General features: G+C 41.2%; 3 protein-coding genes and 1 long non-coding RNA gene across 8 annotated transcripts; 2 read left to right on the top strand and 2 right to left on the bottom strand.

The window, feature by feature from the left end:
* Positions 1-3,725: 3,725 nt before the first annotated feature.
* gnl2 (guanine nucleotide binding protein-like 2 (nucleolar)) lies at positions 3,726-14,198 on the top strand. Its single transcript, XM_035612931.2, has 16 exons — positions 3,726-3,960; positions 5,302-5,386; positions 5,508-5,602; positions 6,113-6,252; positions 7,620-7,804; positions 7,922-7,988; positions 8,092-8,250; positions 8,370-8,483; positions 9,576-9,704; positions 10,798-10,902; positions 11,298-11,456; positions 12,231-12,338; positions 12,451-12,965; positions 13,203-13,294; positions 13,513-13,592; positions 13,713-14,198. The coding sequence occupies exons 1-16, from the start codon at positions 3,897-3,899 to the stop codon at positions 13,854-13,856; spliced, it is 2,241 nt and encodes a 746-aa protein (XP_035468824.1). The 5' UTR covers positions 3,726-3,896; the 3' UTR covers positions 13,857-14,198.
* On the bottom strand, positions 13,874-17,854 carry LOC118287696 (axonemal dynein light intermediate polypeptide 1). 2 transcript variants are annotated; one of them, XM_035613180.2, is made up of 6 exons: positions 17,717-17,854; positions 15,909-16,045; positions 15,657-15,826; positions 15,288-15,466; positions 14,844-15,008; positions 13,874-14,765 (listed from the first exon to the last, which is right to left on the bottom strand). In XM_035613180.2, the coding sequence occupies exons 1-6, from the start codon at positions 17,813-17,815 to the stop codon at positions 14,730-14,732; spliced, it is 786 nt and encodes a 261-aa protein (XP_035469073.1). In that variant the 5' UTR covers positions 17,816-17,854; the 3' UTR covers positions 13,874-14,729. The 2 variants fall into 2 exon arrangements, with proteins under 2 accessions (XP_035469073.1, XP_035469167.1); XM_035613274.2 differs by having other exon boundaries at positions 15,408-15,466.
* Positions 15,958-22,687, top strand: LOC118287900. 3 transcript variants are annotated; one of them, XR_007030295.1, is made up of 5 exons: positions 15,958-16,058; positions 17,123-17,224; positions 20,450-20,540; positions 20,753-20,832; positions 20,993-22,687. It is a non-coding gene; the product is annotated as an uncharacterized LOC118287900 (long non-coding RNA). The 3 variants fall into 3 exon arrangements; XR_004785770.2 differs by lacking the exons at positions 15,958-16,058; positions 17,123-17,224 and adding an exon at positions 18,753-20,156 and having other exon boundaries at positions 20,993-21,154; positions 21,261-22,687; XR_004785763.2 differs by lacking the exons at positions 15,958-16,058; positions 17,123-17,224 and adding an exon at positions 18,753-20,156.
* Positions 21,152-26,227, bottom strand: LOC118287786 (axonemal dynein light intermediate polypeptide 1-like). Of its 2 annotated transcripts, none has more exons than XM_035613455.2 (6): positions 25,555-26,227; positions 23,076-23,212; positions 22,824-22,993; positions 22,575-22,633; positions 22,066-22,230; positions 21,152-21,950 (listed from the first exon to the last, which is right to left on the bottom strand). In XM_035613455.2, the coding sequence occupies exons 1-6, from the start codon at positions 25,633-25,635 to the stop codon at positions 21,912-21,914; spliced, it is 651 nt and encodes a 216-aa protein (XP_035469348.2). In that variant the 5' UTR covers positions 25,636-26,227; the 3' UTR covers positions 21,152-21,911. The 2 variants fall into 2 exon arrangements, with proteins under 2 accessions (XP_035469348.2, XP_035469272.2); XM_035613379.2 differs by having other exon boundaries at positions 22,455-22,633; positions 25,555-26,224.
* Positions 26,228-26,274: the final 47 nt, after the last annotated feature.

Below are 26,274 nucleotides of genomic sequence, written 5' to 3'. Positions count from 1 at the left end.
GTTTTGTACAAACACTCATGGTCTCCAGAGGGGTAAACCTGACTTCTTTGATTCCTCAAGTTTTCTCCTGGTTCCGCAATCAGGTTGACATTGTTAGATTTTATGTAATACTCGTTGGGTCGCCATGAAATGTGGTACACATTCATGTCTCTCTCGGAATAAATTGTAATAATTTAGCTGATTCCTTTCAGGTCCAGTGTGCAGAATTTAGGGGGGGTCTATCTTTACATTACAGTTTGTCCGATAATACTTTCGTGCAAATATTTTCATCACCCTCTATGTAGCCTACTTGTATTTAGTGCTAACAACATTTGACCTATTCCCATCTAAAAAAATAAAAATAAAATAAACTTGAGTTCCTTTACCAACTCAAAGCCTCTGCACCTGGTATTTCTCACCACACGACTGAGGGACCTAGGGATGCGGAAGTTTATAAAGAGAATGTTTATAATTCTGCCACAGCACATTATAGACTTGCTGAGCAACAGAGAGGAAGTAATAGCTTAATTTTGTTGTTTATGATGAAACGTTGTACTGTACATTTTATTCTTCTCTCCTAATTCTCCAAATACATTTCAATCATGTATTTATTTTTTGGCTTTAACTGAGCAGTTGGTCTTAATCAGGTCTATTTTCAGCCCTTTTCCAAAGCTAAAACAACTCTTTTGATGCTTTTTATACCATTAATCTCTTTGAAGGTATGTGTATATATTCTTTCTTTTTACTTTTTTATTTTTCATCCAGCTGACATCTCATCATTTACTTCATTTTGGAATGAACCTCTTTAGTCAAATACATAAAATCTGTACAACACATGCTGGGACTAAGGAATCAATCTGTGCAAAGTGGTGTTATAATCTTATTAAACACAGGTGTTCTAGTTCTGACGCCCCGCTCCTTATATTATCCCCTAGCTGTCAGTCACAAACCATGGAGACTGATGTGCTGAACGGATATCTGCCTGAAAGATGGATGCTGTGATCTCAGTGGCTGGCACTCCATATACAGAAATAAACAAGCTGAACCTGCCATGCTCCACAGCGAGAAGACCAAAGAGTGGAGGCAACTGGGGGATTTTTTTTTCTTCACGTCATCCGTCAGGCTTTCTCAATCCAGCACCTTTATGGGAGGCCAGAGAACATGCAAGCCCCTTTCTTTTCAACCTTTTTCCAGTTATATTGGTCTATAAAATGTAGTGCATAACCGAATTGTGTGTTATTATATAAACCTGGTCCTTAAATCTGCTATTTATTGTAGTTGTTTATTTTAGGGCTGCTCTTTATACATTTTTTATGTCTGTATGGAAAGAATAACTGAGCAACTGACTGCTATTACACAAAACTTGATACAGAGCATGCCATACAATGTTACCATTAAAAATACTTGATTTTCTATTTCCTGGCAAGCAAATTATTTACTTTTTCTTTTTGTTTAGACAGCACATGTATCCTGTCATAAGATGTATTGGTTTAAGATTGTTTATAAGCCTCACATAACTCTGGTGTCTTTCTCACTGCAGAGGGCATCACTCATAAATTGTGGTCATTTTGTCATAGATGGTAAATGGTTCTTCCTTGTCCTGTTGCATCACTGCATGCAAACTCATATTAATGCTTGCCCAATCGATTCCATTTCCTATTTTGTGTCAGTGCCTTGCCTAAATACACACATTCATGCAAATTGAGGTCACATGAAGTTCGGCCAACCTGTTGGTTTAGAAGCTGTTAAATGGACAGCCACTGAATACAGATGTGAAAACAGACAAAATAAACCTACATTCATTCTGATGACAGATTGACTGAGACTACAAAGTTCAAACTGTGTTTAGTGTCTCTTCTAATTGAAGATGTTAACTGGTGGTGGGGGGTCTTTATGAGAGGAAACTACATTTCCTCAGGGCGATGAAGTGGTTCCCCGGTACTGAGAATAAGGGTTTCAAAGGCTCAAGTTGAAGTTGTGCTGAACTTAAGGACACTAACATCTTTTTATTGCAAAAGGCTGTCAAAATGAAGAATCAGGTGTATTAAGACACTGAAAGGCAACTAATATGCTAAAATGACTGTATTTGTTAAGTTCAATGCTCTTTAAGGCAGAGCAAAAGGTTGTATTACTTTAACCTGCCAAAACAAGGTTGTGTTTAGTCATAAAGTTGAAAATGTTTAGATTTGAGGTAAAGATGGTAAGAAACTGGACGAGAACATATTCACTGTCTGTAACTGCAATTGTTACAATTTGGGTCTTAATGAATTTGGCTTGAAATCAAAGTTTGCTTCTCCCTGTCTGCATACATATGTGGAGAACTTAAATTTTGATTTAAAAATTGAAGAAGGGTTGAGATTGAACCTGAACAGCTCACTTTTGTTTTCTTGTGCGTAGATTTTTTTTATGGTTGGGTATATGGCTGTAAAAGGGAACCAATGCTACTTGCTGATTTAAGAAATCATGTATTGCAGTGAATTGCTGATGCAGTCAGTTCCAATTTCATCCGTATGAAAATGAACAGAGAACATTCTTTGGTCTCCCTGCTATATAAACTGAATACTGGATGGCGCCTCTCCAGACCGGAGTCTCTACGAACTTGCCTACCTTGGCACTGTGCCACACTTGTGTAACATACGATACACAGTGTGAAGACAGCATCATCACAAGCAGACAAACATGGCCCTTTTTGCATTCAGGTGTCAAAAAGGCCAACGGAAGGCCTGCATCAATTCTTCATTAATGAAAATCATTGGCTTGAGGTAAAAAAAAAAAAGATATTTTGCAAATTGCCTTACAGCCAGGGTGAATCTTTTGATGTTCATTTAAAATTAATATAGATCAACATTAATAGTATAATTTTACTTGTTCAATGTGAAATTATATCTATGATTCATATCTTTGCATTTCATTATCAGTGTTGTGCCACCACTGAGGTCAATGAGGTCATGTAATGGGTACTTCTAGGACAAGAAAAAGTTTGAAATCAAGTATTTCCCAACAACAGTTTTGTTCATTGTAGTTTGAAGCAGGCATTGAGTCTTGTAAATACAGAAGACATTAAATTGAACAGCTAACTGTACAAACACAATAAAGGGGTAATTAAAATTAAATGCTTTCTGTGGACTTTTTTTTAATGAAGCAGGAAAACACATTAGGCTACCTCAGTATTTCTAAAATTTTGAACCGAACACATTTATCAACCACTTTTATCAGGCAAAAAACGCATTTTCCTCTTAAACCTTCAGCCTGCTGTGACCTTTATCGTTCACGTCAAATTGCAGATGGCATGGTGGCCATGACTATTCAGCAGGGCATGTTGGCACATGGCAATTTTCCGAATAGAAACTGTGTTGCACCCTCTTCTGGGATGAAAAGAGTATAGCAGCGCAACATTGTCATGAAGTAAATTGCTGTCACCGAGCTGTAGATTCTGTTAAAATATGTTTTTTTGCAACTTGTGTCGAAGTAGGCAGATGCTTGATTTACTGTATGTTTTGATGAAACAAGATCTATCTATCAATCTCACTTTTGGAGTCGACACCTTTCATCCATGAATTCATACAGCTGTGGGAACATTTCATGTCAGAAGGATTTTTTTCGATCGACTCATTTAAGTTTAGTCCTATAGTCCGCATGCTGTCGAGATGTCCACACGACGGTCGATAAAAAAACTCACATACACGTACATTTATTGCGACACACTGTGACCGCCTCTCTGATTGGCTGTGGCTGCTGACGGTGCCTCGGTGACGTCCTTCCTGCGCCGCCGTGCAACACGTGTGCGGTGTGCAGGCCTGAGCTAAAGGGGAACAACAACAACCGATCCTCCTCGCGCAGAGACTTTCGAGTGGTCCCCACTGGTTTTTTTTAATTCTTTTTTGTCCGTGCGAGGCTTTGCCGACCAAACCGCCAACATGGTGAAGCCGCAGTTCAAGGGGAAGAGCACCATCAACCCCTCGTCGTCCAGCAGCAACCCCGGTGAGCTAACCCTACCCCCCCCCCCCCCTCTATATTAGCCACGCCGTTTGTTTACAGCTAATGCTAACCTATGCTAGCTGGGTGGTATTGTGGCTAATGTTGCTTCGATACACTGGAACAGTCACTCGCATTACGTGTGTCGTGTGTGAAGAAGAATCGCACAACCCGGGGTTGGCAAACCCAGAGGTTGACTTTACACGAATGCTACGCTAATGCTGCGACGACCCCGTCGGGCCTTTTAAAGCGGACACCAAGTGTGCGGCTCAGAGGGACAGTGAGGACGCGTTGAGGGCTCACTGTAAATAAAGTCTGCCAACAGCTGCTCCCGATGATGCGCCTGACAGTGTCTCCTGAAGCAGCTTGGGAAGCGATTGCACCCAGTTGCAAGTGTAACGTAGCTGACACTTGTGCAACAGTCCCAACGACAAACTGCAAATCGAGGACGCATTCAGCCTCTACAATGTTCAGTGTTTATGATGGCGATTTTAGAGACGAAATGATATTGACAAACTTCAGAGTATGAATCAACACAACTCAACAGTAACACACTGGAAAGGAGACATAAAAGTGAAGCAACGTTCTAGGACAGTGGTTATACATGTACAAGTGTGGGTAAAAAAAACTGTGTAGAAAAGCTCCATTTGAATTAATAAGTCGCTAGGAGTATTAAGTAGTAAAAGACAGAACAGTAATAAATAATAATATATAATATAATATAATAAATCTTCAGTAGAAGAATAATGTGTATTTACAAAATACATACAGTAAGATTTTCCATTCTAAAATAAGAATAGTCGTAATAGTTAAATAATGATAATGATGAATTTTATTTGAAAGTTTGTCACTGAATTTTTGTTTTAATGACTCTGGAAATCAAGCAATTAAGATACAAATGATATGTGCAATTGAATTAAAGATAAGAGAACATTGAAAACAAAAGCCTAATTAAAAATCAAATATGTCAAGCTTGCAATGAGACCATGTCTAAAGTTAATATCTAAATAATATAATATTCTAAAAAAAAAGTGTTTTGTGAAGTGATTTAAAAGATGTCACAGATCCTAGGGCCGTCAGTACCAGAGTTGAGCGGCCCTGACTGCGAAATCCCGATCACCTTTGGTCCTAAAGCAGGACTCAGGAAGAGTCAGTAATAGTAGTGTGATCCTATCTTCTGGTGTAACCTGTCTGAAGCTAGAATTTTATTCCAGGGCTGTTGTATCAGACTGGGTTAGATTAGCCAGGTTTACCTAATAATTAACTGGCATTTGAGTGCATCCTGATAATAAGTTGTGTGTTTTTGAACAGATACAACAGTAAAGTAACTGTATGTGTGTTTCTCAGATCGAGCCAAAGGTGCTGGTGGGACCAACATGAGGGACCGATCCACGATCAAGCGTCTGAATATGTACAGACAAAAACAGAGATGGTGAGTCACGATACATATTTGCATTATTCCTCCAAGCTGCTGAATGGCAGATTTTTCAAAGTAGTTGTGAAATGTTACAGTGAGTGTCATGTTCACACCGACTCTGGTCTTGTTATTCCAGTAATAACCGTGGAAAAGTCATAAAACCGTTACAGTACCAGTCCACGGTGGCTCCAGGGACCGTAGCCAGAGTTGAACCAAACATCAAATGGTTTGGTAAGTGCACTTCCTTGCCGTTGAATTTGTTTTCTATCTTGGCAGCATGTCGTATATTCTGTCTCTCTTTGTGGTGGGATACCACTTTGGGTCCTTGATAAAAGACAACACTGAACACTGGTAAGCGCAGCAGGTTAAATTTAAATTTAACATGTTGGAAAAATACACAAGCTTGGTCATGTTGGCAGTACTATACTCGGTCTGAAGAGCATTGTGCTAAATTAAGTGAGTGCCAGTTTCGCTTATAAGATAAATTTAGAAAAATTACATTTGCTTAAATATATTGCTGTAATGCCGGATGTGGTAAGAAGCCACTGTATAATATGTAAGAGTTACATATATTTCACATGTGGACCTCTTAATTAACAGGTTTGAGTTCCCCTGGCAAAACTCAAAATTAAGCCAGAGGACAAGTTTAATGTTGAAGCAGACAAAGGGTTATAAATATGATCAAAGATGGGATGGCTGAATTAATCAGTTTTCAAATTCCTCACACGTGTACTTTTTCAGCAAATACCCGTGTGATCAAGCAGTCATCCCTCCAGAAGTTCCAGGAAGAGATGGGAGCAGTGCAGAAGGATCCATATCGTGTGGTGATGCGACCGAGCAAACTCCCCATGTCCCTTTTGCACGATAGAGTCAAAGCCCATGTGAGTACAAAGGGTATAAGCCTCTTCTTTTCTTTTCTTTGTCTTGATTTATTTATTTACCTGATGTACATCAAGCAGTGTGAACTAGCCTCTGTTTCCGCAGTAACTTGTTTCGAGGAATTTTATGAGCTGTGATGAACACAAGACTTAGAAACTTAGATCCTCATTCAGTTCTCACTCTGCCCTAATGGATTTCAATCAAAGCGGTGGGGTTTTAAAAGACCGAAAAGCCAATGCAGTTATAGAAATGAAAAGCAGATAACCTGAAATGAAATTAAAGAAATGAAACAACTTTCAACACAAAAAACATGCTCAAAAAGCTTCGCTGACAGGTATTTTTTTCAGTGCTCGTATTGACCTTTGGATCCCTTGCTTTGTGTTTTGCTGGGCTCAACATTGCGATGACTGTCTGCTGTTGGCGATGCGAGATGGTGTCCGTCCATTGTCCCAACACTAGTCACGACATTGTATTATTTTGGTAGAAAACTTTGTGAATAAATGAAACAAAACAGTCTTCAGACATCTTGACTGTTGAGTGACCATTGGAATGATTTTGTTCCAAAAATGCAGATGAATTAAACCAGAGTTTGCGGTTCGGGGGCGAGGGGGTTGTTTTTTTTATTTTTTCAAAGACTCGGGAGGCCCTGTACGAGGTCTTGGCAGATTTTCAAGGCATGAAGCCTTAAACAGCATTGTTTTTGACAAAGCTGTAAACTGTCCCCCGCCCCTCACAGCAGTGGTGCCGTAGACGTATGGCTTGCGTTCTGAGATCACTGGAACACTTGATCAGCATTGACACCGACTTGGCTTTTCACTGGCTCACATATTTGGGAGTTCTGCCGCCGGTATGCATTTGTTCTGTGAGCTTGTCTGAAACCGTCAGGACTATATCACTTAAACTTTGTTACAAAAACCTCCTCCTGTTACCCCGTCTGTTCCACTGTGTCAATGTACTGTGTACACCGATCATTTGTCACCATGGCAATCCAGCTGTATTTCGTTTTCTTCAGTATTTTACTCTAAAACTGTATGGCAAAATTAATTCACACTGACAATCATCCTTGAACAAAAAACACTAACGGGCGCTACTACACAAGAAAACCTGCCATTTTTAGTCGTCACAGTATAAAATTAAGTTGTTTTATTAACCTGACTGTAGGTTGTCTAGCCTAAATTTGCACAGTGAATGTTTATCATATAGGAAAAAGCTGGTATTTGATTCATATGCAGTTTGTCCTATATTTTTGCATCGAATGACCATTAACTTAAAATGAGGCAGAAAACATCACTCGTGCTGTTGAAGGAAAAACAACAGTGGTCAGAGCTGTGACACGTCTCATCCTATAACTTTTTTTAAATAACTGCAGAACTCCAAGGTGCACATTCTGGACACGGAGGGTTTTGAGACCACGTTTGGACCTAAGGCTCAGAGGAAAAGGCCCAGTCTCATGGTGGGGGACATGAAAGACCTCATCCAGCAGGCGGAGGCCTCGGCCGAGAGCTACAGTGCAGACAACGACAAAAACCTAGTGACTGAGGACACGGGCGTCCGGTAAGACTCTCAATAGTTGCACTACATCTAACTGGCCAGGAGCAAAGATGCTGAATTTTCATATAAAATACATTGGGGTTTTCTTAATTTTTATTTTTTATTCTAATTTTGCAACAGGGCAGAGGCACGCGAGGAAATCTTCAAGAAGGGCCAGTCCAAGAGGATCTGGGGTGAACTTTACAAGGTTTCATTTCCGTCCTCCTCTCAGTACTGTGCATTCTGTTGGCGTAGTTTTGGTACTCTGGTTATGGGGACATTCTGCATTCATGACTGTTTTATTATAACAGGTGATTGACTCATCTGATGTCATCATCCAAGTGCTGGATGCCCGAGATCCCATTGGCACACGCTCCAAAAGCATAGAGTCATATCTGAAGAAGGAGAAAACCTGGAAACATCTTATCTTTGTGCTCAACAAGTGTGATCTCATCCCCGCCTGGGTCACGGTAAGATATTAACATGTTCATCTCTGTTCCCCTGTTTGATTAGGACTGTGTCCGACCGTTCATAATGTAAAGTCACATGACTCGTGTGTTGTTTTTTTCTCCACCCAACTTTGGACCAGAAACGGTGGGTTGCTGTTTTGTCACAAGAGTACCCCACTCTGGCTTTCCATGCCAGTCTCACCAACTCGTTTGGTAAAGGCTCCCTCATCCAGCTGCTGAGGCAGTTTGGCAAGGTAGGCATATGTGTGGACATTCAAAATGATTTGTCATGTGTGGAAACATTATATCTGGACAGAGCAACAGAGCCATTTTCTTAGTTCCCAGGTTATGTGTTATAGTCTTGGATATTCAAATTTCACCACTTTGATTTCTGAGTGTGCTATCCATACTTTTAAATGATTTACAAATCGACTCATGATGAAGCTATGTATTGAAGTTATACAGTAAAGTATATCATATGGTTTATAGACAAGTGGTTTATACACATTATCTTATTGTTCTGGTGTCACTATAATGGAATTCATTTCTTATTAAGACATGGCTATATTAAAACCTCTTAGTAAATACTTTTTATATATAAACATAAGAGTTGGGAAATGAAAATCAAATATGATGATGGCGTTGATACTAAGAAAATATGGAAAAGAACACATCCAGTAAAAACCTTTTTTGATGATGTTCTGGATCAACAACGTATCACAGAAAGTTGAAAGGCGAAGACCTGCACTCGTACAGTAAAAGCTCCCGTTAAAGGATTGATTTGTCGTAATTTTATCTTAAAAAGTAGATGGTTAAACAACTTTCCAAAACATTTAGTACATTATTCACCTCTAACCAGACCTAATATTACATTAACTGTTTGGGCTTTGGGCTGAACCCACCTGAACACACAATGTCACGTCGCGGCTGTGCAGTGAAACGTGTTTATGGAAGTTTGGGACATAAAAGATCTAAAAGGTCGAAAAAGCAAAATGGTTTGATCTCCAAATGGAATGTGCTTGTTAGATTTCATATTGTGATCGAAAGCGGCTGTTATGAGAAAGGCACAGAACACTTTCTGTTCTCACCCTGTAAAAGTTTCCCTCGGTTGAACCATATTCTGACTGTCTTCAGAGTTAACCTCACCTCTTGTATCTCTTCTTTTTAAATGGTCATTCTCAAGATACTGTTTGGTTTGTGTTTTGAACAAACTACATTGTTGTTTTGGAGCAATGACGGGCTCACATCGAGCCCCATCTAAAATTACCTCCACGAATTAAGGACAGACTGTGACTGTTGCTCAGGAAACGAAAACACTCCTGACTTTATTGTTTCATCTCCCACAGCTCCACACAGACAAGAAACAGATAAGTGTGGGTTTCATTGGTTACCCCAATGTGGGTAAGAGCTCAGTCATCAACACGCTGCGGTCGAAGAAGGTCTGCAACGTGGCCCCCCTCGCTGGAGAAACAAAGGTAATGTCTCAGTGTCTCATCACTGGAATCTTTTTTAAGCCAAGTCCTGACCGTGTATCGAACCACCCATCTTCTGTACCAATGTCAGGTGGTGTAATCCACTAAGCTGCACCAGCTGTAAAACAAACTATGACAAACTACAGCTTCTTGTTGCCTTAAAATCATTATGTGAAATCTACAGATTTGCATACATGGTGGCTCATATTAACACTGAAGATGTGTGGCTGTTATTCCTGATGATGTTCCAGACAGTAGAACACAGAAAAAACAATCAGGGCGATGGTACATTAGTTCTCTGTTATTTTTAAATCATATATGGATGGTAAAAATAGGAACTTTGATTTAGTGGGAGGTTGACGTGAGGTGAAAAGACGCATGTTACTTGCCTAAACTCAGTAATCGTTAATAGCTGCAACAACAGAAATAGTCAACTCTGTGTTCTTAACTATATCACTGAAAATCCAAGTTGAGACTCGGCCAAGAGAAAGAACAACAACCATTTTTATCCTTAATTTCCTCTCGTGGGCTGCTTATCCTGTTTGGAAAAGAACAAGGGTCTGAAAACCTCCAAATGTCCAAAGGAGGGTCAAGGGGAAAGAAAGGGGGGGGAAATTTCTTGACATTTCCATGCTTGCGAAAGTTGTGAACTTGGACCACAGCAGAGGGAGATTTATTTGCTCACCTATCACGTGGATCTGATGGGCCTGTGGCCAGCGCGGCTTCATTTCCCACCTTGTCTTTGATTCTCGCCACACACTTGATGCCGTTTGCTGACAGCCAAAGCCCTTGATCCACAGCACTGACTCTCATTCCTCCATCTAAAAAAAAAAAATGATTTACACATGTGTTTATGTGAATTGTTACTTTAAAATCCCTCTACCTTTTGAAGGGAGAATTTATTTTGTTCTTGACTAGATTCAGTAATCTTTGCTTTGCCTTTCCTAAAGTTCAATATGTCTCACAATTTGCCTGTCCGTTCATCATGCTTGTCTCATATTTTCATATCAACAATTAGAATAGGAGTAAAATGTATGTTGCTCTGACACTGAAAGGATTTTACTATACACCTAAAATTTATATTTTTCCATTTTAGGTGTGGCAGTACATCACTTTGATGAGGCGCATCTTTCTCATCGACTGCCCTGGTGTTGTCTACCCTTCAGAAGACAGTGAGTCTGACATCGTCTTGAAAGGAGTGGTAAGTCTTATTTTCACGTTTTGCTTTATCTGTGGAGGTTTTTTGTGGCATCTGCCTCAGATACTTCTGCTGCCACACCAACACCATTTGTGCTCCTCATAGCAAAAGTAGCATCAGAAAAACTTAACGGCAATGTGTCTTTGTTGTAATAATAATAACTAACTTAAGCTTAAAACTTAAATAAATTAAGCAATAATCCTCCTGCTGCTAACTGAAGATTAATGTCCAAAGATGTAAAAGTGGAAAGGACTTTATAAAGCTAATAACCAGCATGGATCAGCATAAATTATCATCCTACGAATCTTTATTCTGGGTTTCAGTCTATTGTAACTGAAAGCCGTCAGTTTCATATCTTGAATTGGACTCCTTTCTTTTCTCCCCCTTACCTAACTTAGGTTCAAGTGGAGAAGATCAAGAACCCAGAGGAGCACATTGGGTCAGTACTGGAGCGGGCTAAGCCAGAATACATCCAGAAGACCTACCGCATCCCTACCTGGAACAATGCTGAAGACTTTCTTGAGAAGCTGGCATTTCGCACTGGGAAACTTCTAAAGGTCTGAATGTTCTCATTTCATATTCTTGCTTTCAACACCTTAAAAAAATAATCTGCTATGCCTAATATTTTGTTTAACATCTTTTACCACCAAAAAAAGTTTAAAAATAACCCTTTGAAATGGGGCCCAGAACCATCCACTCTCTCTCCCCCTCATTGAGGAATTCTGAGACTATGAATATTCTTGATTTGCAAATGAAACAGGCTGTGCCCACCACAGCTGCTTGTGCTACAATTTTCACAAAGTTTCCGGTTTCTTTGCCTGCATTTACATATTCAACAGCGATTGTTTTTGTGACGTACCAAATCTAGATTACCAGGTTTCGTTTGAATTTCAAATTTCAGAGAAGTGCACAGAAATCTCCTGCTCCGGGAGAGGAATGTGAAAACACCTTTCAAGTGACAAAATTTGCTCAGATACAAGTCCCTATAGTCAATGTCAGACATTTTAGAAGACAGAAACAGAAGAAAACACTTTTTTGAGTGTAGGGGGACTTTAAATAGCAATAATTAAAACTGCCTTGCCTCAAGTTTTTACTCTACTTATTTATTTAAATTAAAAAATCTGACGGAAAGGTTCTAACGAACAGAGAAATGTGGCTATGTAACAAAGCTTCATTATCAATAGGAGTACAGATTTCAGTTAAAGCATTTGTCGCAAGACTTTTTCTATTATATGCTGTACACTTGACAAATATCAGTTTAATGGGAAAGTGGAAGTAAACCACTAGTTTTAAATCGTAAGCTTGAGCAATGTATTCCTGGTGTTGTGCAGGGTGGTGAGCCAGATCTTCAAACAGTCTCCAAAATGGTGTTGAACGATTGGCAGAGAGGACGTATTCCCTTCTTTGTGAAACCCCCGGGACCTGAGGGCGAACAGGAGGTATTGTTTCACTGGATTTTCCACCCGTCTTTTATCAGCATATTACTTACTTCTACACCAGCATGTGCCCTGTGCATCAACCTGCATTTTGTTTCTGTTATTTTTCAAATAGAAGGAGCCGTTGCCAGTTGAAGGACCCTCTGACGTGGCTGAGAAAGTGCAGGAAGAGCAGCCAGACAATCCGACTGCCGTGTCAGAGGAACATGAGGAACAACAGCAGCGGCAGCAGAGACAGAAGGAACAGGTCCAGAAAATCCTGGCTAACGTGCGACAGAACTTTGGTAAAATTAATGTGGCACCTGAGTTCAGCGAGGAAGACTTAGTCCCCGTGGAGATACCAGACATGGACATGTCTGACTTCTCTGGCTCTGACGACGAGGAGGAAGAGGACGGAGACGGTGGAGAGGAGGATGGAGAGGAGGACGGGGAGGAGGACGGGAAGGAGGACGGGAGCAGAGTTGAGCAAGCTGTTGGAGAAGCCGAGGACACTGAGCCCACAACCTCTCAGACTGGCAAAGAAACCAGCAGCAAGAGTTCACGCGAGGTAATCCGTGAGCTGGATGACAAAATCGCTAAATACAAGCATTTCCTGGACCGGGCCAAATCCAAACGCTTCTCTGCAATCAGGTCAGCATGTTCTCATGTCTTTAATTTGCCATAAACCCCCAATGTAACATATATGTAACATTCCAGATCTTTGACAGTAATGTGTTCGTTGTGGTACAATTGGTCTGTTTTATATCCCCTATAATTTTCCTTAAGGAGAAATGGGTCAGAGTTCTTACGGGTTAAGCAGATCCAAACACAAGTTAACTGTATGCTTTGTTGGATAGTTTTTTACCTTTTTTTCTTCTCTTTGGACAGGATACCCAAGGCACTGTCTGACAAAGCCTTAACAGACATCAAGACTAAAGCAGCAGCAGCAGCAGCACCCGCTAATCAATCACAAAAGAAAGGTAATCAATCAGGATGTTTATCATGACTTTGTATGGTGAAATTATTTTAGATTTATCTGATATGGTTAAGGACGCAATCTCACTGTCTCACTGGTATGATAATGTATTTACCCAATTTTTGTACCTGTACAAATAGAATTTGTATTGTTGAGGTCAGGTTGACATCCAGATCCTGTCAGGAACTGACATCACATTTGTTCATCTTTGTTTGAACGCAGCTGCAAATCAGAGAAGCAAGAAAAGGAAAGCTGAGGACGACGAGGAGTCCGCCCAGCCGCACAGACTGACCTCTAAACAGGTATGCAGTTTGTTCACTCTGCTGTCACATAGGCCAATCTCTGTGTAGAAATGTCAGATGAATGTCTGATCCTCTAACCCCCCCCCCCCCCCCCTTTGGTCCTCTGTTCATTTTTTACAGAGAAGAGCGATGGATCGTGCTAATAGGACGAAGAAAGTTGGCGTGCGCTATTACGAAACGCACAATGTGAAAAACAAGAACAAGGACAGAAAAGCCCCAGCAGCAGCCACAGAAGGCCAAAAGACCAAAAGACCAAAGCACTAGACTGGAGTTATACAACACAACATTTGTAATAAATCTTTATTTAATTTGGCCAAAAAGGGCCATGTTGTAGAGTTGAGGAAAGGTGGAATACTAACTATTTTGAGTATTAAAAGGTCTTTATCAAGTGGCCACTTGATGCCTTATCATGACCTTGACTGTCCCTCAGGAAACTGACGTCGCATCTGCCTTTTCTTTTCCTTTCAGCCCCTACTCTGTTTTTCAATCATATTTCATACATCATTTACAGGTAAAATGCTCTCTTGACTTTCAAGAGAAATGTACAGTGATTGTTGGAACTGTGCTTGTCATGCTGTTGAAGACAAATAAAATATTTCCTAATTACATGGAGTTTGCATTAATATATATATTCCGTTAGCAAGACAAAATTCAATTTTAATTGTATAGTGCCAAATCACAACATACATAATTTCAAGGCACTTTGCATTGGGCGGTCAAGACCTTACAATATTAGAGAAACTCAACCGCTCCCACAATGAGTAACCACTTGGCGACGGTGGAGAAAATAACACCCCCTTTTTAGGAAGAAATTCCTCGCAGAACCGGACTCAAGTAGTGGGTGGCCATCTGCCGCGACCGGATGGGGTGAGAAGGGAGAAGTGGGGGATGGAGGAGGGCAGAAAGGGGGAGATTAACCTATAAATCAGGTGATACTGTTGGCTCTGAGGCTACTGCTGGCCAACGGAGCTGTGCTATTTGTGGGAAGAAGGCGATCAACTTTTTTCCCTGATGGTTTTAATTTTATAAGTGAAGAAGTTCATGATATCGTTACTACTAAGATTTAGAGGGACCAGGCTGGCCACAGTGCTGAAGAAGAACCTGGCTTCACAGGTAACATTCTCTCCTTTCTCCTAGTTATTTCTTTGGTGTGATGATAGTTTCCAGCTGGGTCTGAAAAGAAAGACATATGCTGATATTGATGCCATGCCTCAAGATAATATTATTTCATGTGTAATTATGAAACCTCACCTTAAGCTGCTGATTGGTTCTCTTGAGGAACTGTATCTCCTCACTGTGCTTCTTTTCCTCATCCTCTCGCTTTTCCTTCTCTCTCTTCTCAGTTTCACCACATTTAGCTTTCTGTTCTTGAAGTTGCATCTCCAGGTCTTCTTTCTCCTTGTCCAGATCAGATATCTAGATACATGCGTGGAATTAGACGTGTGTTGATAAGTCCCAGACAGAAGATCAATTCTGTTAACTGAACTGTCACCATCCATATTTTCCAGTGACTCTTAAAGAGAAATGGTGCTCTCTGCTGGACACCGTAAGAAAAATGTTTTTAATTATAATGTCATGTCTTAAAAAAATCTAATCTCAATCATCTATCAATGGCAGTAGGTTGCAGAATTTCAGATTTCTGGGTCATTGTGCTTCAGTAATTTTAAATCATAACAAATAAGTCAATGTCCTTACTCTTTTCTTCATGTCAGTCTTCCCCTGCTCAGCCTGCAGTGCTTTCCTCATGCCGAAAGCCACGCTGCTTTCATACAGTGTCTGGTAGGCAGCAATAGTCATTTGAATCTCATTTCTCACCCTTAACAGCAGCAGACCCCTCTCAGCACAGTTGATGGTCACCTGTCGGATTAGCTCATCTTGGAAAAATAGATATGAAGAGATAGTTTATGTTGCTGTGGGTGGAAAATGTGCCAGATTAAAATTACTAATCTAGCATATGCATCTCAAAACCAGCTTTACTTCATGTCCTTTATCTAATGTATGTATCTTGCACCATTGTAACTACAGAGACCTGGGTGATCGCCAGCATTACCACATTCTGTTTACCAAAGCACTGGGAGTAGAGCTCCCTGCGGACAGGGCAGATGCCCGTTTGCCTGGCCCGCCTTTGCTCCAGCTTTCTGTCCAGTAGTTCCTCCACGTGCACGACATCTGTTCTTGTGCAAGGTGTACTGGACACCTGCTGCACCCACAGTTGGTTCCCCTCCATCCATTCCCTGCAACGGCAGAAGTTGAGATAAATTAGTTAGATGGGTTGAACCTGCTGAGCTATGTACTGTAGATGGAGAAACACTATACCTGGGTGGAAAGACCTCATTCAGGATATCTTTATTCTTCTGCCTGGTGGTCTCAGTGGGGGCGGATTTGGGTTTAGGAGGTGGTGGAACATGACTGGAGTCAACAGGCTGCTGAGGGCTCACTCTTGAAGGGCGCCCCTGTAGTGAAAAGGTTTGTTCAATCAGTATATTGCATGCATTTGATGTAAACCTTATGGATCTGCTTCATAACTCACGTACATTCACAAACTCACTGTTCAGTCTTAAGTAAGGCAGTAATAACAGCCGTCCAGTCTTACAGATGTTCTGTTTATTCTGTCCCTCCGACAAAAAAGGAACTGGGGCAATTCAAGTGCTTGCAAAATTTGCAAACAATAAGTTTTAGGTTTTTTTTTTAATAGCTGGTAATTTCTTTGTGTAAGCCGTTCACTGTATTTTAGCTTTTGAGATTTGCTTTGTGAATAAATGAATATATTTAATGCATTGAATACCAATAACTCGGGTATAATATAAACCTTTTTTCAGACCCTTGTTATTTAGACAAAGTGAGCAGAAGAGTTATGTGTCTAGCGCACAGGTGCCCAACCTTTTTGGCTTGTGCCCCTAGCAAAATCTACCCGAGACTCAATACTTAATGTATCTCTAACTGTTGATACCAATCCAACCAAGCCTCCAAAATATATATTTATAATATATATATATTTAAATACCTTTCAAAGGCTTGAGAGATCAGACCCAGACCCCATGGCCAATGGCCTAATGGGATACTCTGTTGGCCTGGAGCTAAAAGAAAATACAATATTCCAATGAAGAACAAAAATTGTGTCAATAGTTTCAAGTAATACCCATGTTCATAGGGATATTTAACTACACTAAGTGGCGTCAATACCATGATTGAGATGTCTGAGCCGCCACAATTTCATTCTGCAGAATGACAGGGACCCCAAACATGCACGTCATGCATTTTCAATTCTACTCAATCTACTCATTTATACTTTCAGCTACAAACTCCATTTAACCATTAAAAATGTTCCACATCTTTCAGGCATTCAAAATGTCATTCAACTTTCAAATCCCAGTAAAAATTTTCAAAGTAATCAACTTTGTTTGAAGTAAACTCTTCCAGTCCTTCTAACACTTTATAATTAGTGTGTATGTGGCGGAATGTTCACTGGTCTTAAAAATGTAAACTGATCTTAACAATTTCTCTTCAACTCGCCCTTCTCTTTCACACAGTGTTACTATGGCAGCAAACAGACTTACCCTTTTGGATCTACAGGCCTCAGAGTGAGAGCAGTGCCAACCAACTACTACTGCATTATACCAACATTTAAGCAGGTAGGCAGCAAATGGTAAATTGATTGTTTTTATATAGCGCTTTCCTAGTCTTATTGACCACTCAAAGCGCTTTACAGCACATGTCACATTCCCACATTCATAAAGCGCTGCTATTTAACACACCTTTTCTATTTCATTCATATACTGCCGGAAGAGCTGTCAAACGCAATTTGGGGTGTAGTGTCTTGCCAAAGGACATCCGCATGCGAACTGGGGGGAGCTGGGATCAAACCTGCGCGTCAGTGGCATCAGACTCTACCTCCTGATCCACGGCCACCCATGTATCCAGCTTTGAGCTAGTTGTCAGTAAATCTTCAATACTCATTATAACAATACGTTTTAAAGGCCTTTATCATAACTCCATAGTCCAAAACAATTTTGGACTGCTCTTGAATATGTCCTTATGTGCTACTTCACTCTGAAAAATCTGTAGTAGAAAATCAAATCTGTTTCCTCTGCCATCTCTAGAAAGTTGGCAAAATTCTCCCTCACCTTCAGCTGCACCTGATCCATGACTCGATAAGGTTTCTCCCTTTGGAGCAGTTGGGGGAGGTTATCAGTTTTGTCTATCATGTCGTGCGTTTCTGCCATTTTGCCTAAGATAGTTCCTCAAGAAATTGCGCTTTTCTTTCCTGGTGGTGGTCTACAAAGAACAAAGAACTCAGTGTCTCACTTAGGTCTGCTATAATTCAAATGGGATTCTGAGAGGATTCACCACATATGCGATGATATCACAGATCACAGGAGTGATCCTTTGATCATCGCATCAACCGGGATGACATCACATTTGCATCATTATGGATTTGACACACACGAGTAAGCAGGCACTCAAACTAAAGCAATTCACAGATAACCACCACTTGTGCTTTTTAATTTTTTTCCTCATCAACTGAAACATTAATTTTTTACTGATCCCTAGCAGTGGTATGTTAAGTAACTATAACTATGACTATAAGAATCCCTTCCACTTTGCATGCATGCTTCTCGAGGAGAAGACCAATGGAACGCTGGAGATTTCCAAGGAAGAGCTGGAGGAACACATCTATGCTCAATACAGCGACCCTGCGAGGAAAGAGCCCCTGGGCCTAGCAGATTAGTTGCCAAAGCCTGCAGAATCATCAGTGCTTTCGACACATCACTACACAAACGCGGGGTCAGGCAGCCAGTCCGACGGGCATGATCAGGATCAGCACCGGGGCCTACCAGGATCTCATACAAGCTGTATAAGAACTGCCCAAGAATGCTGAAGCTTCTATGGACCCTGATGAGAACATCATGGACCAAGCAGATCATTCCATCAGAGATTTAACCAATGCGTACAGGTCAGTGCCACACCAACTCATTGCGTTTGCACTGGATTTCTGCAGTGGATCTCAAAGTTCTCTAAGTGTGTGTGGAGCAGCTGGCAGGAGTTTTCAGGCACTTCCTCGACCCCGAATAAGATCTCGAAGACGTCCTGCATCGTCCCTGTGCCAAAGAAGGGACGTCCCAGTGCTCCTGGAGACTACAGACCTGTGGCCCCAGGTGGACTAGCACCTCGTGGCATGGATTACTGACTACCTCACTGACAGGCCGCAGTATGTCAGGCTCCATGGCTGCTTGTCAGATGTGGTGGTGAGTAACACTGGCACACCCCCATTTCTGTTCACCATCTACACCACGTACTTCTGATTCAACTTGGGAACATACCATATTCAGAAGTTCTCAGCCATCTGGCAGCAACTGTGGTTTACTCCATCTCCGCCATTCTGATCATTGCAGCATTTGAAGTCATCTTGTTCAGAGCAAGGCAGGAAATGGGCGAAGTACGCTTGGTGTTTTAACTTCACATTGTACCCAAGGGTAATGTGGCCACTGAATCTGTATGACGTCACCTCATCAGCCGTGAAGCGAAAGCCAACTCATTCATCCGCAAATGGCTTAGGCTCCCAAAATGCCTCTCATCAGTAAGCTCGTACGGGCGGAACGCTCTTCATATACCCCTAAAATCTATCACTCTGGGGGACAGGCAAGAGAAAGAGGGGCTAGTGATGGAGTTTAGGGAATCTCCAGATGAGACAATGACAGATATGCATGCTCGTGTGGCGACAGGGAGGAAATGGAGGGCTGCAGGAGGAGAAAGTGCAAAGGGCATTTGGCAGGCTGCAGCACCAGGAAGTGGTAGGCAGAGTCCAGACAGGGCAGGCTGGCCTCGGATGGGGTGACCCACCCATCTTGTGGTCCAGAGCCAGCAAGGCAGTGGCACAAGGGGCAACAGGGATATTGGACGAAGTGGGAGGGGAACGTGAGCTGGGCATACTTCTGGAAACTGGAGTCCCGACTCAGTTTCATCATCAGGGTGACCTACAACTCTCTGCCCTCATCCCGCAACCTTCAACAGTGGTTTGGGACAGAACAGTTCTATGATCTTTGTGGGACCATCAATACCTCGGCGAGAGGTAAGTCATGGTAGTCACTGGGGGAACCAACGGCGGATCCAGTTCCTCGGGAAAGAGGAATCGGCTGACACCACCACCAGCAGGGGCCCAGCACCCACGCTCCTGTGACCAGGGGTGGAATGGAGAATGGAGGTGGACCTGGGCACGGAGGTCCATTTCACAGTGGAAATCTGCAGCATTACGCTGTGACCAGACATTGTGTGGGGGGCTGCAGCCACAAAAACCCAAACAAACGTGCCTTTATTGTGAAGATGCCACATCAGACACAATGTATTTGTTAACAAGGTTAACACTGTCTGGCTTACTCTTAACATTTTTGTCAGCATATCTTTCTTAGTTTTTACTATAGGGAAGAACTCGAGGAGAATCAACAGCCGGTTGAATCATGTTGCTAGTGGCTAAGGATTAACAATACATTTTGTCCTGGGTCTACCTGGGACTCTGCTGAAGACTTTCTTGAGAAGCTGGCATTTCGCACTGGGAAAGTTCTAAAGGTCTGAATGTTCTCATTTATATTCCTGCTTGCAGCACCTTAAATACCAATACTCAAAACTGCTTTGCCTCAAGTTTTTACTATATTTATTTATTTCATTAAAAAATCTGCATTAAAATGGTTACGAAACAAAGCTAAATTATCAATATGAGTACCTTTTTCAGTTTAAGCATTTGTCGCAACACATTTCTATTATTTGTTGTCGACTGACAGTAATCAGTTTGATAGGAAAGTGGAAGTTAATCACTAGTTTCAAATAGTAAGCTTGAGCAATGTATTCCTGGTGTCATACAGGGTGGTGAGCCAGTCTCTCAGCAGTCTCCAAAATGGTGTTGAACGATTGGCATTCTTTGTGAAACCCCCTGGACCTGAGGGCGAACAGGAGGTATTGTTTTACTGGATTTTCCACCTGTGTTTTATCATTAAATTACTTATTCCTACACCAGCCTGTGCCCCATGCGTCAACCCGTTTCGTTTCTGTTATTTTTCGAATAAAAGGAGACAAGTCTGTACCATGTACAAATACAATTTGTATGGTTGGGGTCATGTTGACATTGAGATCCAGTCAGGAACTGACATAAATTTGTTTGAACGCAGATGCAAATCAGAGAAACCAGAAGTGGAAAGCTGAAGAGGGTGAGGAGTCCGCCCAGCCGCACAGACTGACCTCTAAACAGGTATGCACTGTTTGTTCTCTCTGCTGTGAAACAGTTCAATCTCTGTGTAGAAATGTTAGATGAATGTCTGATCCTCTAACTAATGTAACAGGAATGAAGCTGAAAACGCTGGTGTTTTATAGCTGAATATTTCACCAATTGTTTTTGTGTGTTTATACAGAGAAGAGCGATGGATCGTGCAAAGAGGACGAAGAAAGTTGGCGTGCGCTATTACAAATTGCACAATGTGAAAAACAAGAACAAGGATAGAAAAGCCCCAGCAGCAGCCACAGTGGGTCAAAAGACCAAAAGACCAAAGCACTAGACATAAAACACAACATAGGTAATAAATCTTTATTAAATTTGGCCAAAAAGGGCCATGTTCTTATTGAAAATGTAGAGTTGATAAAAGGTGGAATACTAACGGAGTGTTAAATGATCTTTATTAGGTGGCCACTTGATGCCTTATCCAGACCTCGACTGTCCCTCAGAGAAATGATGTCTTATCTACCTTTTCAACTTTCTTTTCCCTTCAACCCCTCATCTGTTTTTGAATGATACTTCATACATCATTTACAGGTGAAATGCTCTCTTGACTTTCAAGAGAAATGTACAGTAATTTTTGGAACTGTACTTGACATGATGTTAAAGAAAAATAAAATATTTGCTAATTACACTCAGTTAAAGGGGCAGTAAGCAATTCTAAAGCAACACATGTTTAGTAAAAATCAGCAAATATTTCCTCACCAGCTGTCGCTTTTGTGTGTGGCAAAAAAAATCCAGGTTTTCGGCTTAGCCCAGGCTCTGTTAATTGAAAGCAAAAAAAATGGTGCGGACCGCACCACACAACACCGCGAGCGCAGTTTCTAAAAATCACCCGTCGACACCTTAAGAGCCGTGCTGGCGGGTGGCGCTGCAAACCATGGGTTTTGGCCTATAGTGGTTAGTGCCTCGGACTCGCACAGCGAGGTCCTGGATTCGCGGCCCAACAAAGAGAGAAAAACAAGCTTTCTCCAGAATAGCTTACTGCCCCTTTAAGTTAACACTCATATATATACGATAGATGAGACAAAGGACACGTTAACATTTTCTTCTTTCTATTAGTTTTGTTTTGGTGTTATGATCTTTTCCAGCTGGGTCTGAAAAGAAAAACACATATACTTATACATATATCTAAACAGGCAACACAGCTAAAAGTGATGCTTTGTCTCAAGATATAGACATTTTCTTTTATGTGTAATTGTGAAACCTCACCTTAAGTTGCTGATTGGTTCTCTTGAGGAACTGTATCTCCTCAGTGTGCCTCTTTTCCTCCAACAGTCGCTTTTCCTTTTCTCTCTTCTCAGTTTCATCACATTTAGCTTTCTGTTCATTCAGTTGCTTCTTCAGGTCTTGTGTCTCATTCTCCAGATCAGAAATCTAGATACATGTGTGGAATAAGACACCATATTATAGTGACTCTTAAAGAGAAATGGCGCTCTCTGCTGGACACTGAAAGGAAACATTTTCTCATTCTAATCTCATTTCTTAAATTGTTTTTTATCTCAATCATCAACCAATGGCAAAATGTTGCAAAATTTCCAATTTCTGGGTCATTGTGCCTCAGTAATTTTAAATCATAACAAATAAGTCAATGTCCTTACTTTTTTCTTCATGTCAGTCTTGCCCTGCTCAGCCTGCAGTGCTTTCCTCATGCCGAAAGCCACGCTGCTTTCATACAGTGTCTGGTAGGCAGCAATAGTCATTTGAATCTCATTTCTCACCCGTAACAGCAGCAGACCCCTCTCAGCACCGTTGATGGTCACCTGTCGGATTAGCTCATCTTGGAAAAATAGATATGAAGAGATAGTTTATGTTGCTGTGGGTGGAAAATGTGCCAGATTAAAATTACTAATCTAGCATATGCATCTCAAAACCAGCTTTACTTCATGTCCTTTATCTAATGTATGTATCTTGCACCATTGTAACAACAGAGACCTGGGTGATCGCCAGCATTACCACATTCGGTTTACCAAAGCACTGCGAGTAGAGCTCCCTGCGGACAGGGCAGATGCCTGTTAGTCTGGCCCGCCTTTGCTCCAGCTTTCTGTCCAGTAGTTCCTCCAGGTGCACGACATCTGTTCTTGTGCAAGGTGTACTGGACACCTGCTGCACCCACAGTTGGTTCCCCTCCATCCATTCCCTGCAACGGCAGAAGTTGAGATAAATTGGTTAGATGGGTTGAACCTGCTGAGTTATGTACTGTAGATGGAGAAACACTATACCTGGGTGGAAAGATGGCAGTCAGGATATCTTTATTTTCCTGCCTGGTGGTCTCAGTGGAGATGGATTTGGGTTTAGGAGGTGGTGGAACAGGACTGGAGTCAACAGGCTGCTGAGGGCTCACTCTTAAAGGACGCCCCTGTAGTGAAAGGAATGTTAAATTCAGAATATTACATGCATTTAATAGTACTTATCCTGATTGAATATCGTCTGCGTTTTTTTAAATAGTGGATACCTTTTGATAGTTATTTTTTCACCTCATTGATCTGCTTCATAACTCAATCATACATTCATGAAACACTCTTTCACAATCAGCAGGCTCCAGATCCTTCACAAACTACCGATCTGTGCCAAGTAAGGCAGTAATAACAGCAGACCAGTCTTACAGATTCTGTAACTTTCAAAAAAGTAACTGCTGCAATTTAAGTTTCAGTTTAAAAAAAATAGCTGCTCTTGTCTTTGTGTTAGCAATTCACTGTATAATAGCGTTTGAGCTTTGTTTTGTGGATAAATATATATTTAATGTATGGAGTATCAAAAACTTTTTTTCAGACACTTGTTATTTCGACAAATGAGCAGACGAGTAACATATCTAACACACAGGTGCCCAGACCCCAAGGTCTAAGTTAGTTACACTGTTAGTCTAGAGCTAAAGAAAATAATACAATCTACTGTGGTAAACTGGGTCACAAGGTTTGGACTCGAATGCACGACTCAGATCTTGGGAGTTCAAAAAAGCTGTCTTTTAATACAAAAAGCAGGGTTAGTACACGTGAAAACAATGAGATTGAGGCAGACAAATCCAAAAAAAGGGTTTTATAGCTGAATATTTCACCAATTGTTTTTGTGTGTTTATACAGAGAAGAGTGGTGGATCGTGCAAAGAGGACGAAGAAAGTTGGCGTGCGCTATTACAAATTGCACAATGTGAAAAACAAGAACAAGAATAGAAAAGCCCCAGCAGCAGCCACAGAAGGCCAAAAGACCAAAAGACCAAAGCACTAGACACAAAACACAAAACACAACATAGGTAATAAATCTTTATTAAATTTGGCCAAAAAGGGCCATGTTCTTATTGAAAATGTAGAGTTGATAAAAGGTGGAATACTAACGGAGTGTTAAATGATCTTTATTAGGTGGCCACTTGATGCCTTATCCAGACCTCGACTGTCCCTCAGAGAAATGATGTCTTATCTACCTTTTCAACTTTCTTTTCCCTTCAACCCCTCATCTGATTTTGAATGATATTTCATACATCATTTACAGGTGAAATGCTCTCTTGACTTTCAAGAGAAATGTACAGTAATTTTTGGAACTGTACTTGACATGATGTTTAAGAAAAATAAAATATTTGCTAATTACACTCAGTTAAAGGGAGACAAAAGACTAGGTCAAAACTAAACTAAAAAAAAAGAGCAGGTAATCTACACAATGAATAAATGCTGGAATGCTTGCAAACCAAACACAAAGACGAAGTGGCAACAAGACGGGGGAGCACACAGACACAGGAGGATGAGATGAGTGCACCGGGTGAAACACATTAGGGACAGGGAAGACATTCACAGGGGCGGGAAACGCACAGTGGCGGAGAAGTGGAGACCTGAAACGAGAGGAAAGGTGAGTGAACATGAAAAAAAACTTAAACAGGAAATTAAACAGAATTTTCAAACTAAAGAAAACATAACTTAAGAGCCAGCAGCAGACATGACATCACGTGACACTGCACTGAGTGGTTTCAATGCCAGGACTGAGGTGTCTGATGATCAGCCCCAGTTTTCATTCTGCACAATGACAGTGGCCCCAAATGTACAACCATGAGTCATGAAGAACTATAGGGACAAAAGTAAAACGAGGAGTCTTGCAACAGATGGCATGTTCCCCACAGAGCCCTGATCCCAACACCACGTTGTCAGGCTGGGACTACACCAAGAGCCCAAAAAACTCAGAGACCAAAACTTCAAACTTCTTGGAACAACTTTACCTGCCCCCCCCCCCCCCCCCAAAAAAACCCCTAACAGACGAAGGGTGATTTGATTTAGTTTTCTGTTTACGGAGCTTTGTCTTGTGCTAATTATTCGTTGTATTTTTTGCATTAGTTGCATTTTTCCATGAGTGCCCAAAAACTAAAACACACACACACACACATACACAGACACACACACACACACACACACACACACACACACACTTCACCAGGCAACCAACTAGACAGTCTGCAAAGCTAGATTACCTATTATTCTGTTGACCTTCTGATTATATTTGCATGTTGCAGGTCTCTGTCTAACCAGCCAGTAAACAAGTCATGGCCTCAAACACACATCAGGCATAAGCACACACACACACACACACACACACACACACACACACAAACGGTTTGTAAGTTACATTTTCAGTTATCTTTTGTATTTCTTCTCCTCTGCCTGCCACCGTCCACCCAACGCTACTCGACCCAGGTAACGTTGACTGAATTCGGTGAACTCACCTTGAGTGACTTCCTCTCGGCGCTTTTGCTGACCAGAACTGGGTTGCTTTGTTTCAGAAGCGACTCGGCTGGTGGAATCATTGTGTTCTACTGTGATAACAGAGGGCCACTGAAGGTACAACTACACGCTAAAAACCAAAAGCTTCTTCTGCTACAGAAATGTCGCTGTTGTTGATGACAACAGAAAAGTTAGTGCTGACTGTTTGCGTTGTCGGGGCAACGGCGCTACGGCGTCCCGACGCTCCAATTTTTTTGTTTGTCCGAGTGGAATCAAGGATTCGGACGTTTATTACCTTTTTATTTTAATCATATATCGATAGAAGACGTAACGAGCAATAGACATTGAGGACAGTTGACGTGCTGATGACTTTGTATCTCAAGTTTGTATGTCTTTTTACGCCCCACAGTGTGGGCTTCAGGGGAAATATTCTGGTTAGTGCACATTAATGCACATTGTTGTAAATGCATCAGAGTTAGCCGAGAGGGTTTTTTTCGTCGGCATCTTGAAGTCATCGTAAAATGGAAAATTTGAAAATGACATTGCAGGCTATTCATCATCCCTCACCATGCGAAACAATAATTTAAAGTAAAATAAAAAGGAAAGATAATATTTATATATAAGGTAATGTTAGATACGAGTCCTATCTCTTTACGTGTCACTTAAAAGAATCCTGGTTTAATGTAGGATTACCTAGGATAAACGAGAGCCATGCAGGAACC

This window comes from Scophthalmus maximus, chromosome 1, assembly GCF_022379125.1.
Source record: "Scophthalmus maximus strain ysfricsl-2021 chromosome 1, ASM2237912v1, whole genome shotgun sequence".
Taxonomy (NCBI): Eukaryota; Metazoa; Chordata; class Actinopteri; order Pleuronectiformes; family Scophthalmidae; genus Scophthalmus; species Scophthalmus maximus.
This window is presented reverse-complemented; position numbering and strand designations above follow the sequence as displayed.